The 16,622-nt window shown below is 43.7% G+C and overlaps 1 protein-coding gene across 3 annotated transcripts; it reads right to left on the minus strand.

Moving 5' to 3' along the window:
* Positions 1–428: 428 nt before the first annotated feature.
* AGO4 (argonaute RISC component 4) lies at positions 429–16,389 on the minus strand. 3 transcript variants are annotated; one of them, XM_075773847.1, is made up of 18 exons: positions 16,234–16,389; positions 12,859–13,024; positions 12,011–12,131; positions 10,725–10,906; positions 10,198–10,334; positions 9,984–10,118; positions 9,720–9,807; positions 9,146–9,293; positions 8,946–9,065; positions 8,598–8,726; positions 8,302–8,435; positions 7,398–7,582; positions 6,944–7,103; positions 6,026–6,341; positions 5,644–5,778; positions 4,749–4,850; positions 4,326–4,525; positions 429–4,219 (listed from the first exon to the last, which is right to left on the minus strand). In XM_075773847.1, the coding sequence occupies exons 1-18, from the start codon at positions 16,250–16,252 to the stop codon at positions 4,111–4,113; spliced, it is 2,586 nt and encodes an 861-aa protein (XP_075629962.1). In that variant the 5' UTR covers positions 16,253–16,389; the 3' UTR covers positions 429–4,110. The 3 variants fall into 3 exon arrangements, with proteins under 3 accessions (XP_075629962.1, XP_075629960.1, XP_075629961.1); XM_075773845.1 differs by lacking the exon at positions 16,234–16,389 and adding an exon at positions 15,623–16,127; XM_075773846.1 differs by lacking the exon at positions 16,234–16,389 and adding an exon at positions 15,623–16,127 and having other exon boundaries at positions 4,749–4,841; positions 5,635–5,778.
* Positions 16,390–16,622: the final 233 nt, after the last annotated feature.

Below are 16,622 nucleotides of genomic sequence, written 5' to 3' on the forward strand. Positions count from 1 at the left end.
AGTATTTTAGTGAAGTGCCGTTGCCTCAGGAAACCACAGACCCTCGCCTGAAACAAAGATGATGAATAAACAAGCAGCTCTTTCTCATATTAATTTGTGACTCTAATATAGAATCACTCCTCCGGGCCAATACGGAGCCCGTTGACACCGTGTTCTCTCCAGTCATCGCTATATGATCTCCGAGAACGCTGAAAACCGCGCCCACGCTGAACATCTCCCCCGGTCGGCACAGGGTCTGCAAACAGGCGCTTCACGCCCTCCCGTTCGCATCGCTAGAGACGTCAGCAGGTGAACTGCTGCTGCTCCCTACGTCCTGGCACATCAGAAATAACTGTATGTTGTGGCAATGAGTTCCACAGGTTACACATTGTGTACAAGTTTTAATTAAAAGTTAAATAATTTAAGACATTTCTTTACAGGCAGCAGTATCGGTTGCTCACTCTGTACATTGCATTTATTAGACATCAACAAGGAAAACCAGAACATTTGGCACAAGAATGCCAATATTTTTTTTTTATTATTATTATTTTTGGACACATGAACACAAAATATCCCTGCAGGCTAAAAAAAAAATAAAATACATTGCAAGTTGTACACGACCAGCATCTTATCGCAACATGGGTCTGCTAACCCGCCCATAACAGTTTAGAAAGAGTACCTCGTATTGCTATAGACATACATCCAGTCCAAATTTAATAAAATACAATTTTAAACATTACAAGTCTAACAATATAGAAACAAAAATTACATCATAAGTCAAAATGAACAAATGCAAACATTTTACACTGAAGTTTCAGCCTCTAGACATAGAAATATGAAAATGCCAATAGCAAGGTATAAGAAAATCTGTAAGTGATATTACAAGATCTTTCCTCCAATGCACAAGGAAAAAACCTTGTAGTTGAAACAGTATTGATACAATGCCCTCCAAACCCTGCCTTCTTAAAATGAAAGCAGAGTTACTCCCTTGCTATTGAGCAAGAAAAATCCTACAGCACATCCACAAAGGTAGTTCGGGGGTAGGTTTCGTTAAACACTGGATCTGAACAAAGGCGCCCTTCCCCATCTGAAGAGCAGAGCTGTCGACAGAGGTGAAATAACTCCGACGCTCGGGTCCGGGACAAGAGACGTACTGCGTGAAGCGCGTTTGTACATCGCCACCTCTTGCACCCTTCGGATGCAGCTACGGGCGCTACACTACACTGTGGTACTTACGACAATAAATAAGCCAGGCTGTTCAATCGTCTGAGACGGGCTAACTAGTGATTGCCAGAGCTTGTTCAGAATTCAGCTGTTCACAAAGCAAGCAGAACTGGTTTGAAAATGGGTTTCTGCCCCCTTTTTTTTAGTATTTTTTTTTTTTAAATGTCAACCGCCCCCTTCCCCAACTCTTTAAACTTTGCTACATTTAAAATCTTTCACACCACATAGCTAAACAGTGGCCAACAGGCTTTATTTATAAAAAATAAAACAAAACAAAACCACCCTAAGAACTACATCTACAGAATGCACATCTTCCCATTGATTGACACATGCATAACGATTCAGTCAGTCCCAAGGGTTAATCCAGATCCTCGAGCCCAACCTCAAGACTTGGACTCAGACCTGCGTAGGACCAGCACCGCCAAACCTTTGATCTGACTTTGATCTGACCGTTATCGCCACGACACGGTCCTGAACCGAAACGCTCTGCCCCAAAGCGACAGCACCGCACCCTTCGCGGCGTTCCTCTAGTGGCGTCTTAACGCGAGATTAAGGTTCTCACCCTGCGTCCCAGGGCTAGTCCCGGTCTAACAACCCGCATAGTCCGAGGTGAAATAGTCCGGTCTCAGGCTAACAAAGGAGAGGCTCTCACTTCACTCAATCTGAACTAGGAGTGCTTGGCACTGGACAGCTAACTAACTGGTGAGAAAATTAAGTATTTCTTATGCACCCTTGATTAAACCAGTCACATTCTTGCCTAGTGCACAAACTCAAAACAGCGATCTTTGATCCTATAACCTAAGGAGGGTGCTCAGTTTCTTTTCAAGGTGCCGAAGTTCTCCATGTGTGTTGGGTCAGTCAGAGTTCATTCTAAAAAGGGTTTTTTTTGTATTCTCCCTGAACGAGTACTGAGAAAAGCAGCCATCTAGCTGAAGCAGCGGTCAGTCTCCCACCCACATGTCCTGATTTTATTACACAAGTGAGGTATTCCTTAAAAAAAATTTAAAAAAACTAAAAAGAATCTTTTTTTTTTTTTCAATCTAGACCTGTCCACAATATGTGCCAGGAGCAGAGTTCGCTTCAGTCCCATTTTCAACAGAACATTAAAAAAAATTTAAACTTAATTTAAGGAGACATACTACTTGAAAGAAGGTTATAAAACTGTTTGAAGACTAAGGTCAGTGTACTCTGGTACAACTGAAAAAAAAAAAAAACCCAGCATTTAGAAATGTAAACTTTGATTTATTTACAAGCTTAAAGACTGAAGGAAACAGCATTTCATATTGCTGAACTTTTGAGGGGGCTGGTTCCTAAGCTTTGGAACAGCAGACAACTTAGCAGCAAACCCCACACGAGTATCAGAGACCACAGTGCAATCGTTGGACTTCTCAAACTTCTGTTATCAAAGCAGCGGTGTTGGCTCTACTCAGTTTAGGAATAAGCTTTTAATCTGCGCTAACTCAGGTTAACACTGAGAGGAATCAAGTCGTAACGTACTATGTTCGTGGATTCCAAGAGTGAAACCAAGCCCCTGTTCTTTATTACACATTGCAGCCAAAAAAAAGCCAAGCAGATTAAAAAACCCTAATTTCTAGGCTGGGACAGAATCAGTATATGAGACTTACATTGGTTAAACATGCTGTTGAATGCAGGTGTGTGTGCAACCTAGATTCCCAGGGAAAAAGAGTTTAAAATGCTGGTACAAGTCCTTAGGTTGCCTGTCACACAATACATTTAACTGTACAGATTGGCAAGCCTTTCCTACACGTAACACCCAGTTTCCAAGCTTATAAAAAATGTTGTAGACAGGACACCAACAGTGAATATAAAACAGTTAAAAATAATCCTTAAAAAAAGCATGGAAGTGTGTCTTTTCTAATTAGTTTCAGAAACTGCCAAATTGTGTGTTCAGAAAACGACACGAGAATGTTGGTTAAACTCATGCACAATCCTCAGCTAGAAAATTACACTGTTAGGGGGGCTTAAAAAACAAATATTTATTGCCAAAGTTAAACCTCCTATGAGAAAAAAGTTTTAAAATCACTTAGATTTATCAAACCACACAGCAGCATAAAGTGGGCACTTTTGTAAAAGTTTGCAAAATACCTAAAAGCTAATTTTTTTTGTTTTTTGTTTTTAGCATTTTTAGAGGGGGAAATGATGGTTCAGCACTTGTTACGATACCATGGCAGTATTATTTGTAACCATTACAATTAAAGTCTACTGACAGGCATCACTATCTGGTTATATTACACATTCACAGAACAAGAACCACCTATTTGAACTCGCATTATAGTGCAATTGCTTTGCAGCCGAAGTCTGCAGAGATTAAAAAGATAATTAGTAAAACTGACAAAAAACTGCAATACCTGTGAAAGTTATGTTTGTTAAAAGGCATTTACAGTAGTGAAGTCTAAAATCTCCATTAAAAAATCTATGGCCCCACACAATAGAACAATTACATTTAACTGGAGTAAAACATCTTGCCATAATATGCACACTCACTAAGCAGTGCACAGAGACAGGGAATCAGTCGTCATGATAAACTAGTGGGATGAGAAGATAACTTAAAAAGGATAGCTAGCAAAATATTCAATAGAAACCTTTCATGCCAAGTCCTTGAAAAATTTCAGGATATTCGGCCTTTTGCGCTTTGAGGTAAAAATTCAGTCCAATGCATCAGAAAAGACAAGTCTATGAATTTCTATTACGTAAAATAATGAAACAAATGGCTCAATTGTGTTGGTGCATCAGACATTGCTGTGAAGTACAGATTCAGTGCGACTGTTCAGAGCTGCTGGTAGTGGGCAGTCTGAAATAAACTGGGCCCTAGCTATAGCAGTAGGCATTTCAAAACATTTCAGGACTGCACGGGTTGTTTGTTTTGCCTCATCTTCCCAGATGCTCTCAAGCAAAATACATCGTATGCTGAGTATCGTGGTGGATCTGCACTGCCTTTGCCAGAGCCTGAGGATCGCGGCCGTTGCTCTGTCCCGACACGTGGCTGCCTTCAGCACTGCAAAAACGCAGACACGTACAGAGAACCGTGAACAATCGGGCCAAGCAGGGCATAATTCAGGTCCATCACCTGGCTACTGCCACGACGAGGCACAGTTCCTTACCTGTCGTGATCCTTGTCCACAAGATGGTACCTGGCCCTAAAAGCTACCAGCCTGGCATAGTAGGCAGGAGCTGGAATAGAGACCGATCGCGTACACCGGACATACGTGTGACACAGCTGATACGTCAACAGCTGTAGTTCGTCTGCGGTAAAACAGTTGTCGTCCCACAAGACCTGGTAGTGGGAGGGCCGGCTGGTTCCCTGCAGAAAACAGATGAGCAGTCAGCTGGAGAGCACGGACAAAACCAGAGGCAGTACCTGCAGGCTGTACCTGCCATCAGCGCACTGAGGGGTAAGTGCCAAACGGGCACTGGACTGATGCGACTGTAAGTCTGCCACGCTACAAAAAGAAGCAACGTTACTCGTCGGGACAACTGTAAGGATTTAGTCCCATAGCCTGAGCACAGCAGAGGTGAAATGTTACCTGAATTCCTGCATGGCTACAGAGGTAAAAGTCAAATTCAGAAGGATGTGTGATCGTGCTGTCCACAGTAGTGCCTGCTGGTACGTTGCCGCTCTTACCCACCTATTGAGGAAAGTTTATTATTAGCCCGTGGCTTTTTTTGGAAGTGACCCAAAAATATCTCCTAAGGTAGGCTCTACTTAAAGCTGTTTGAGAATTTACTGCTCAAAAAAGGTGGAAAAATATTAAGGTCATTTACACAGGAGGAATGAAAACGTTCTCTGTGAGTTCATTTTTAGAAACTTCACCAAATCCAATTGGTGTGTCATCGGAGAAAAATAAAACACTTGCCAGTACCATTAAAATCGCAGAGTGGGATAAAGCCTACACAAGTAATTCAGAATCTGAAAATGCAGGCTTTCTGAAATAAATGTATTTCATACCCTTGTCTGCACTCACATCCCAGAGATCCGTATTTTTTAAGCAAACCTGAGATCAAGCACTTTCCTAAAGAAGGTTCCTTAGTTGCCTTATGGATTTGTGCCACAGGCAAATCTCACAGATGCATCTGGAGACAGAACAGACAACAAACTGAACAACTAGTTCAGTTTATAGTCAGCAATCCCAGGCTATAAAAAGCCAGGCTACAGCTCCAGATACACAAATACAGCGATATAGAGTACGCCTACTCCAAAAGGGGCCGGGAACAAGCTGTTCCATCTGACCGCTTGATCTAGAGCTATAAAAAAGGGGAGGAACCACCTATTTTGGTAGAGAAAGCGTGTTACTGCACAGAACTGCTGCTTGTACAGGTTAATTCAGTTTTAGTGGGCGAGATGGATTCCACCCCACTTAACCAAACAATCTTACTTTCCTGTTGCCATCACCTCCTTCTTATGTAGTCAACATTACTTGCCCTTTCAGTTTTGTCAGCACAGAATAGCCTGGTGTGATGCCTTTTCTGCACAACAATGTAGGTTATTCCTGGTCTATAATCTTCTTCCAAACTAATACAGGCCTTCCGGATTGCTATCAGTTCTGGCCAAGCTACCTAGAAGTAGAAGATTTAACTATTAGGTGCTGAATTCAGTACATCTATTATTAATTAATTTTTTTCCACATAGAAACACCACTTCATAAGGAACATGACAAGACAGGATCAGACAGTACATTGTGCTTGCCCAGGAAAACTCAATGAAACTATTAAATGTCCCCTTAACAAACGCAATCCATGTAACTGTATTTATTTTCAAGGGCAAATCCCTTTTCACAAGCAACAAGAAATCACTGGACAATACCTGCTTCATCTGTCCTTCTGATACTCCCCCTCTGTAGTAAATGATCCTCGTGGGCTTGAAACGAGTGGATTTGTAGAACTGGATCAATAGTTCTCGCACCATGTTAGTCAGGTCCTGTATCACCTCCTGACTGTAGAGCAGCTCCTGGGAGGTCTCCTGGCGGGAGGTCTGCACGCGCACGGTGGCACAGTAACGGCTGGGATGGCCATCCATGCTGCCGACCACAGCAGCTATGGATGGCTTCTTCCCATCCCCGGCAGGAGGGTGAGTGACATCTGCTCCCAAAAAGATCACTGGCTGCTGGAACACCGATGGCCTGTTTAATGTGATTAAGGTTTATTTAATAATAAATAATAACAATAATAATAGAAAGAAGGGGGGGTGAGGAAGGAAAAAAAAAAAAATTACAACCAAGGAAGGTCTATCCAAACCATTCAACATAACTAAAACCCTGTCAGAATCATTAAGGATGAAATTCTCTGCCTCAAGCTCTTACAGTCCAGAGGGAACAGAAAGTAAAAAGGAAAGGACCAAAGGTAAAGTTACAAGCATTTATCACAAGTCACTCTTCCTCCCACTCCTTTTCTTTCAATTTGGAAGGAAATACAGTATGCTTAAGGAGGTGGCAAGAGGAGAAGGTAGACTGAGCGAACCCAAAGGCAGGAAAAAAGCGACACAGCAAAAAAAAGCCTCTGTGAGCTTGTTTTCACACACACTGCTAGATGGCTCTAACACTAGAGATGTTCCTCAGCACAGGCGGATTCTGAATGCTGAAGCATCCTTCTCTGTCCACTTCAGATTGTGGGTATTTCTAAAGCACATAATATTTTGAAAGGTATCATTTTAGCAATCAAAACAAGATGACACCGTTTTGCTTGACAATCCAGACTTCAAGGAGAGCTTTAAATTTAATCTCACCTTTGATGAGGTACAAGCACATTGTTGATTCCTCCCAGCTTTGCATTTATCTTCAGACACAGGTTGGACAGCGTTTGTGGTGAGGTTTTTACCACATTCTTTACCTGCACACACTGAGTGGCCATTCCTAGAAGGGTGTCACCAACCCGCTTTACTTCAGCTGCAACAGAAAAATAAGTTAGTGGTTCCAATTACCTGAACAGTCAGTAGTTCCATCTGCTTTCTCTATTCCCCCTCGCCAAATGTTATTGTAATTCAGATCCTTAAAAGTTCAATGACACAGGTTCAGTTCGCCCTCTGGTAATATACAGGTACTCCAATCAGGCCTGACAAAACCATCTCCAAACCCCCCTTTTAAAAGGAACATATTGCCTGCTCTGTCTGCTTCCCACCGCTGAAGTGCACAGTAAGATTCCCACTTGCTGTACAACTAATTAACGCTTCTTCTCCGTACCGTACACGGGCGTCTTTCCGGGTAGAATCACCACGATCAGCTGCAGACCAACATAAGTCAATTTTAAGTGTTTAAACATGGGCTCCACACTGTCTGCACCCTGGGCGTACTTGCAGAAACAGGGCTGGCCTTGGATCGGCATCCCTGCATCCTTTGAGATCTTACGCAGCTGGTCAGTAAAACTCCTGGAAATGAAATGTAAATGGATTTGTCCTGGCCTTTTCTCTATGTTTCACTTTGCCATTAAATTTTATCAACAAGATCCAAGTTATTTCAGCTATTCACAGCACTTCCAATTTGACACTACAGTAATTATTTTTTAGCAGTTCTGTCACTCAAAGAAACTCACTAAGAGCATTCTAAACCTGTCTGAGGACATTTCATAAGCCTCTATTCTTGGGGAAACAAACATACAGCTGAGTTGAACATTCTGAGGTAGATTCCCAAACTAATACTGATGCTTAGGTAGATTGATTTTACTCATGCACCAAACTTATCTGAGCATTGCTGCAACCATGATTTTTGCTGAACATTTCAGTGGTTCAGACAACCTCTATCTTTAGGATTCTGTAGAATAATTTGAAGGAGAGGGGGAAAATCGTGGCATACATTGCCTGGGAGGCAGTAAAGGTTAAGAAAAAAAAAACCAGTTCAGTTTTTAGAATGAACCACCATCATCAGTTATTTGTAAAAACAACGGAATACAAGTGGAATGCAGCCTCCACAGCAGAAAATACAGCCTCAGTGGTAAGGGAATTAATGCTTTTCCTAGCTGGCCAATTAGGTTATGAGCTTTGTCGTAGTCTGCTCTCAAGTAGTAAATATTTAAGAAACTGGAGAACTGTCATTTATGAGGAAAATAAACCTTGCAATAAGTGTCCTGAATAAATAGGAAAATACTTACTTTAGTAAGTCTTCCCTGCATTGTTTCTGAGGAGCAAAACAGGCAACAGCCCAAACTTTAATCTCAATGCCAGCATAGAATTGTTTTCCTCTCATGTCCCACACACCTTGGTTTGGCGTGGCCACAGTCTTGTTCTAGGTAAAAACCAAAGGCAAATTAAAAATAAAAAGCTCCTTTGTTTTGACTGCAGCCAAACAGCGCTGATACAAAGGAAGCCTTATGAGAAGATAAACGGAACACTTAATGAATTTAAATAACCTCAGGACAAGGTATTTTACAAGACCTGGAGAACTTACCCTGCCTCCATATTGCAGCATTGGTGCTGGCAAAACTCGGCCTGTCAACTCCGTCATTTCATTATGGACGACAATACCAAACTCCTTCAGATAAGGGTCAGGTCCACCAACCATACTGTTACTTTTCACCTGGTGACAAGAGAAGTATTTGCGTAACTACACCTAATGCTTCAGGTGGCTCTTTGCCATGAATAGGCTTTCTATTTAAAAGGATTTGTTTTAAAAAGTCAGATTTTTTAATTCCTGCAGTTCTTGGTCATTCTGCTTATCATTACATATGCCACGATGTTTCTGGAGGATCCACAAGAAGTGACAAATGCAGACTGTTTGGCTGGAAAAAACACTTACTAGTCTGCTGATTTCTTCCTGTCGGTCTGGTGCAGATCTTGCAGTTGCTTTTATCATAGTCGATGTTTGATTGTCCGTTAGCTTCTTTATACATCTCTGGCCTGCCACTATGTTACACACCTACACAGGAACAGTGAGAGGTGGCGTGACACCGTTCAAGGGAGGAGATACCACGATGCAAGAGAGAGCGAGATTCTTACCTCAAGCGGTAAGTACGTGTGTTTCTGTTCCTGTCCTACTTGGAGACAGGGAAGGTGAGGATATTTTAGCTGCAGACTGTACTTCTGCTTAAAATACTGAGCTACTGTACACTCCATAGCCTGCCCATTTTCCAGCTGCAGAGGAAACCTATAAAGGATATTTGTTCTGGTTAGACTTTTCAAGATTTTTTTTTTTTATTAAGGAAAAAATGGTGTGGAAAAATCTATTCCAGACTAGAAATGCTGGAATCATTTCTTTTCCTTAGCTACTGGATCTCTTCTTTATGAAAAGATTTTATAGACTCTATACTGAATTTTTCATAGCTCTTAAAAATTATAGCCTTTGATAACTATATTTAAAAGTCAGGATACAGCTTCCATTTTCCTGTGTTGAAGGAAATAGAGCAGTGGTCTAAACCCACACTATTCCTCTACTCCACTAAGACTAAACATTCTTGTCAAGCCACACAGCGGCTTCACCTCCAGTATCAACTATTCTTGCACAAACAATATACCTAGCGTACCTAATAGGTTCAAGATTTTTTAAATTGTCAGAAAGTGCTTGTATACATACGTCTGATGACTGGCTGGTCGCCGAGTAACATTGCAAACTCGGTATTTTCTCTTCATCTGGCCACAATGGGTAACCTCTACTTTTAGACCTGAAAACCCAACACAAGGGTCATCTAAATAAATTCAGGCATAGGAGTCACCTTTGAGAAAGATGAGGGCAAAAAAGAGCAGGCCAGCTTCCCAAGTGCCTTGCAAATTTTCATTACAATGTAATATGAGCAGGTTTCCAGTATTTTGTTGCAGCAGCTTTAGAACAGGCCTTTACCTCTGATTTCTTTGGTAAACTTGACACGCTGTGAGTCCGTAAGAGGCTTGCTTTGTTCGCTGATGCTCTGAATGTCCAAGACCTCGCACATGAACTCGATGATAGGCTGGGCACGATAGAAAGCAGTTGCTGACACTAAGATAAAAAAAGAGGACGTTTAATTTAGAGGCAGAAAGAACTCCGTTAGATTAGTGAGACAGAATTTCCTACATACCGTCAATGTTGAGCATCATGTTCCACATGGCAGGCCTGACTGACTGGTGGAAACCGAACCAGACCTCTCTGCCACCACCCAGAGGGTGGTAGTAACCTTCAGGAGGGGAGAAAAAGGAGCGACCCACAGGAGTGTACCTGAGAAAAATAAGAAAATTAATACTTCGATCATTCCTTTCTGATACACCTTTTTACATTCGTGCCTGTAATATTTAAAACACATTTCTACAGTACTGTTAGAGTTAACTTATGGCAAGCGTACAAAGCCTTTACTGACAGAGCAGTTGGAAAGGCTATAGCAAATTCCTGTTAGAAACATGACCAGCAGATACAAGTCCTGAGTTCAGATCAGATTTCCCTATTCTAGTGCAAATTTGTAAGGCGAGCATTGAATTACACAACTGCATCCCTCATCCCTTCTACCGCAGGGAAGTGTAATAGCAGTAGAACAGCAGCAAGTAATAACTAATACAAACGTTAAGACAGATATGAGACTAAGCCAGTCAGGAAGGCACCAGAAGGACCCACCTCATGGAGGGAAGGTGCCGTGTGATTACGTCAAGCGCCTGCACAGAATCTTCAGGAACTTCATTCAAGTGCCCTGCCAGAGCTTCCAGCAGCAACTGAAGGCTGACGACTGACACCCACTGAATCGATACTTTAAATGTCTGGTCCTTCCCCTCTCCTGGAAGCGTCACCTCCATATCCACCTGACATAGGCAGAACAGAATTAAGCACACACTTTTGTTACGGGTTACACACTATCACAACACTAAGCAACCTTATATTTTTCTCCTAGGTATCCTGTGAATCTGTATTTTTGACAATTAGTTTGTGTAACTCTTTTAAAATATTACAATTAGTTTCCTTAGGATTTTGAAAGCTTGTAATTTATTCATCTGAGAAACTGCAGTGAGGTATCTTTAAGTGTAAATTTTAAGTAGTAATTAGTATGGTGACATCAAAGCTCTGGAGAACTGTGAGTCATTTCTCTAAGTCAGCCAATTAATAGCAAGATGCCTTGTGAACCGAACAGGAAGGCAAAAAAACCCAACCTTTTGGGCAAAAAGACGACTCATTGGGAAACACTAATCTCAGAGTTCTAGCGCAGTACTTGAGATCACTGCAGAGGGGTTGAACTGGGTGACCTTTAAAGGTCTGTTCCAACCCAAACTATTCTATGAGTCTATGATTATTCTCACGTGCCATCAGCCCAAAGCGTAAATGTGAACTCATTTTATGTATTCCTCATGGCACCGTACCAGCAATAACCAGATCCCTGGGGAGAAGAATAGACAGGGGTTAAGTTTTGTATCAGGACTGGTTGATACAGATTGCAATCTGTTTGAGCCAGGGTGCTGACAAGCTCGGCCCAGAACACAAAAGGCCAGTGCAGCTGATCCAGCTGTTGACAGTACTTGTGCCGCATGTTCTTATGGAACGGCGTATTTGTCATCTACAACTACTTTATCATTTAGCAACAGAACAAGGGTTAGAAAAGAGAAAAAGGAAATTTCTATCAGAGTGGGAAAAAAAAAAATCTACTTGCAGCTGAAAGAGCACAACAAATTAATTCACATTATCACTGACAAATACTCCAACTGAAGAGCTGGGAATTAGAAACCCGAAGACAACAAACTTCAGAAAACACCAGTAAGTTCCTAGAGATCCCTGACTGGCATTGCCCGACGTTCCCAAGACTGTACTAATACGTGCGACACCATTTTGGGTTTACGTCAATAAAAGAACACTTTTCAAATGCCGCAGTAACAGCTTTGCCACAGAAACTTAAAACTGCTTATAGCAACACTTACTCTATCACGGCCAATAGGTAATGGGTGTGCAGTATACATGTTCCGTTTCCCATCATATCCAGGCTGCCGATCACCAAATATCTGCATCTTGAAGTGTCTCACCATAGTATCCACCACCTCTCTACAGAGGGATTTATTCAAGTTAGGTTGAAGAACAGAAAATCCAGCAATGGTCTTACACAGTTTAAAATTCCTTTTTCACATTTTCTTAAATGAGCAAGGCAGGAGAAACAACAATGTACTAACCAGAGTATAGCTAAGTCATTAGAAGACACCAGGAGTTTTAAAAGTCACCACTACATTAAGACATCTAAGTTTCAGCATACGGGTGTCTATACACAAGGCAGGTATCCGTACTGTCAGCAGAGATACGGTCAGTACGGGCAGGGGAATCTGGAAAGCTGTTCAACCATAGAGGCAAGTATCTGCCTTGGGGTGAGCATGGGTGCTCTGTGGGTTGATGCTAGTGACAAAACATCCACACGTGGACCATAAAATGCTGGCGTCAATCGGCAAGCTGAATTCCCTCCCCTCAGCTGCTAGCCCATGTTTCTATAACAGACTGTAGAACATTATCAGGGACATTCACTTGTAGACTGGAAAATAAAAACAGCTGTAGTTCAAGGCTTAGTACATCTCCTAGAGCCTTCTAGATTATAGGTCAATTGCAAAACTTCTTAATAAAAATAAGGAGAATATAATATTACAGTTCACTGAAAAATTAAGCAACTGCTAACCACAGCACAAATACAAACGGGCCTTTAGCAGATGAAGAATTTCTAGGATGTAGAGTTTTCTTAAATTGAGGCACACATACTCTTTAATTTTTTTTATTAAACAACTCATACCTGTTCACTCTTCGGGGGCGTTTTTCTGGTTTGATATCTACGTCATAGTGATAAACATCAATCTTAGGGATCTGAACCTGAAAATGGTTGGCTAGGAGGCGGATGGGTTTCCCAACAGTTCCCAGGCCTGGGCGACGGGGTGGCTGGAAAAGGCTGGTCGGGGGCCCTAGGGAAGTCAAACAGATACGTGTGAGGTGCAGCATCCTTTCAGGTGAACTTTAGCTGAAACACCTTTCTGACAGGGCAGAAATCTTAAGTAGCTTTCTAAGGTTGCAGATGGAGGTGTTCCAAGTGGCTCACAGCCTTCCAGCTGCTTGGAATTTCTAGGTTAAAAAAAAACATGTTCCCTAAAGCATATATAGGTTAGTGCCATCATTCATTCTCAAAATTTTAGTGACATTTATTCATGACTGGTTATGAACTTGACAGAGTCTTGAGATGGAATGTAACCATTTACATATCTGTAGTTTTATATAATGTAAAAATAAATACATGCCTACCACCATTTTTGGAACTAGCCAATAGCCACAGGAGCCACATTTTTTCATTGTTTTCATTACAGGCTTAAAGTTCAGACGTTAATGACTGTCACTCTTGCCATACTTAGGCCATACATCCCCAATGTTTAGCTGAAAATGGATATTATCTGGAAATGGGTAAGGGATATTTTTATTCTGAACTAAAAATATATTTCCGTATAGGATCTAAGTTAAAACAGTTTTGCCATTTCCTCTACATCATGAACACATCGCTTTTGTTAATAGCGAAATACTTTTCCCCTCGAGCACAATTTCAGCCAATTTAAAATTCAACACAAAGAAAGGAATGAGAAAAGGTTTAGGCCTTCTTCTAAAAAGAAAAGTAAGGGAGAAAGCATAAAGACAGGTATAGACTCTTAACAGATATGGAGAAGATAAATTATTTGGACAAAAGTAAGAGCTTCAGGAACAATTCTAATGAGAAAATTATTAGAGGCTTGAAAAAGTACTCACGCACAAGCTAGTCACTAGTTAAGTCTTTAGTTAACTTCCTCAAAGTGTTAAGATCTGAGATACCATGTTAACAAGATTAAACAGACTTTTTTTACAATCTATCACAGCCTCAGTTGACGCTGCACATAAAGCAAATCGAATTACTATATTTTCATGGGGTTTGTCTATATCTGCCAGTGTTTAGTGTGGTCAAAGTTTCTTCCCTCTGTTGTAGAGTAGCAAAGGGGGGGAGGGGAAAAGTACTACAATACAAGAATGCAATAATAAAGCAATCATAAAACTTAGGGCAAATTTAATATCATAAAACTGTGTCAACCTGCCAGTATTCACTTCAGTCAAAGGCTCACAGTTTATACCAGAAGAGAAGTAGATAAGCTGTGGGAGGATAAAGGTCATGTTTGGGTACGTTTTAGGGTACAGCAATAAACTTCAACGCCATCCTAAACTAAGCCCAGCACCAAATCTAAGCAGACTTCTATGCTGGCTTTGTAAGCCATCCAATGGCTACTATATTACCAATTAAAATTACCGATCCGAGGACACTAACCCTGGAATATTTTTAAACAGAAGTAATACTTAGAGCATGTAAGCAGCTGTAGCCCACTCGACACGTCAGCTCCCCAAAGCTGCAGTAACAGGGTGGCTGCCGGGGCCACAGACATCCCACGCAACACAGTCGCTGGTTCTGCACCCGCCTGACTAATTACAATACGTCCAGGAGGAGCTCGCAATGCCGTAGTTAAACTGGTTGTGGGGTACAGTTAGCACTGTAAAAAACTACAGCTGTCCTGACAAACATGAATCATCAAGGGCAATCAAAGTTTGCTGTGCTTATTTGGATACTCGAGAGATGATCCATTAATCCCGTGCTAATTAGTCTGAAGTGAGTGCAGGCACTGACCTCCCACAAGAGATTAAATGACAACTATATTTACCCATTTTCCTCCCTCGGTATTGACAAGTTCTGTAAACAGGCATGGCAACGCTGACCTCAGTCGGTTTTGATCAAAGGAGATAAAACTTACATCTTCTCCTTTCTAAAGTTATTTCTCAAAGGATTCCAGAGAATAAGCTAAGAACTGTTTTCCCACTTGAAGCCAGGCTGCCCTGCAAGTAACACTGATTTCATCAGGATTTTCACTTGATCGGCCTGACTACATGTGCTGTTACTCTTTCAATTTCTTCTGGTCTGTGTTGATTATGTACTAAGAACCCTCGACCAAGTTACTTCAGACAGGAAGCAGTTTTACAAAACTAAAAGAGGATCTACTTCTACGGTTGGAAGTCAGAGGACACGCTACATCATACATACATACAGCAAACTCTCCGAGTCAGCCCTCCACTATCTTCAAACCTGGATTCTTATGGAATTGCACCTTTGTGTCAATAAACACTTCCTATTGCACCAAAATCAACACTATTTCGATTATAGCAATAGTTTGAATGGGAACTTGATGGCTAAGATGCACAGAGCACTTCTGTCAAGAAATACGTCTTACAGACATTTGATAGAAGAAGAGTCGTGGAATAACGTACCAGTAGGAAAACATCACATGTAAAGTATCACCAACGTTTAACCAAAGTCTGTTAAAAAAAATAAACCCCAACATCCGTATTTTCAGAAAGTATCACCTTAAACTCTTCATAACGGCACAACGTCAAAAATAAAACTTGTTATTGTACAGCTGCCAGGCCTGACACGCAGGGAGCACATTGCTGTGTCCACCTAAAGCCCTACGCCTCTTTCCCCACCTCCTCGCTCTCCCACTCACAAGCCCGAGCCCAGACGAGCTCTGTTCCCTGACTCTGGCCGAGAAGCCGCACTCGAGGCCACGTCCTATTTACTCTCGGGAGGGTGAAGTCACCCGATAGCCCGAGCAGAAAACTTCCACCGCAGTCAGCAACCTGTTCGGCAGCGCCGTACGGGCGCATGCAAATCTCCTCGGAAAGTTTGGCGACCTGCTGCAGTTCCTCTTTAAAGGAAAGCGCCCGGCGGCTGCCAAGACGCCTCCGAGTCCGCTCGCGTGTCAGCCCGCCGCCGGAGGCCCACTGCGGGGTCACCAGCGGCCCCGGGGCCCGCCGGGCCCGGCCCGCGACACGGCCCGGCCCGCCCGGCCCCAAGCCGCTGCGGCTGCCGGCCCGGCTCAGCCGCGAACGCCCGAGGATGGCGGGGGCGGCCCCCGCCGGGGCCGGGCTGGGCCCGCGGCCTCCTTCCCCCCGCTGACACGGGCCCGCCTCCCCAGGAGCCGGGTCAGCGCGGTGCCGGGCCCGCGCCTGACAGGGCCGGCGCTGACCGCGACCCGCCAGGCCGCAGCTGGCCGGGCCCCCGCGCCGCCGGCCGCCCCCTCCGCGCCGCCCCCTCTGCGCCCCTCGCGGTTCTCACCGGGTCCCAGCGCTTCCATGGCGGCGGCGGAGGCGGCCTCGCTGCGGTCCCCCCCGGCCCCGACGACCGCCCCGGGCCCCGCCGCCGGCCCCGCCGCCGCCGCGTAACGCTGGATCTCGGGAATATTGGCTCCGGGGTGGGGGCCCGACGCGGGAACGGGGGGGGCGGCGGCGGGGCGCGAGGAGGAGGGGGGGGCGCGGCGGGGAGCGGTCCCCGCGCTCCGCTTCCCCGAGCGGCGGCGCAAACAATCCCCCCGCTGCGCCGCCGCCGAGCCCGAGCGCGCCCCCGCCGCCGCCGCCAGTACGCGCCGCCTCCCTCCGCGCGCGCCCCCCGCCGCCCGGGCGAGGAGGAGGAGGAGGAGGAGGAGGAGGAGGAGGAAGCAGCGGCCC

This window comes from Balearica regulorum, chromosome 22 (genome assembly GCF_011004875.1).
Source record: "Balearica regulorum gibbericeps isolate bBalReg1 chromosome 22, bBalReg1.pri, whole genome shotgun sequence".
In the NCBI taxonomy this organism is placed as follows: Eukaryota; Metazoa; Chordata; class Aves; order Gruiformes; family Gruidae; genus Balearica; species Balearica regulorum.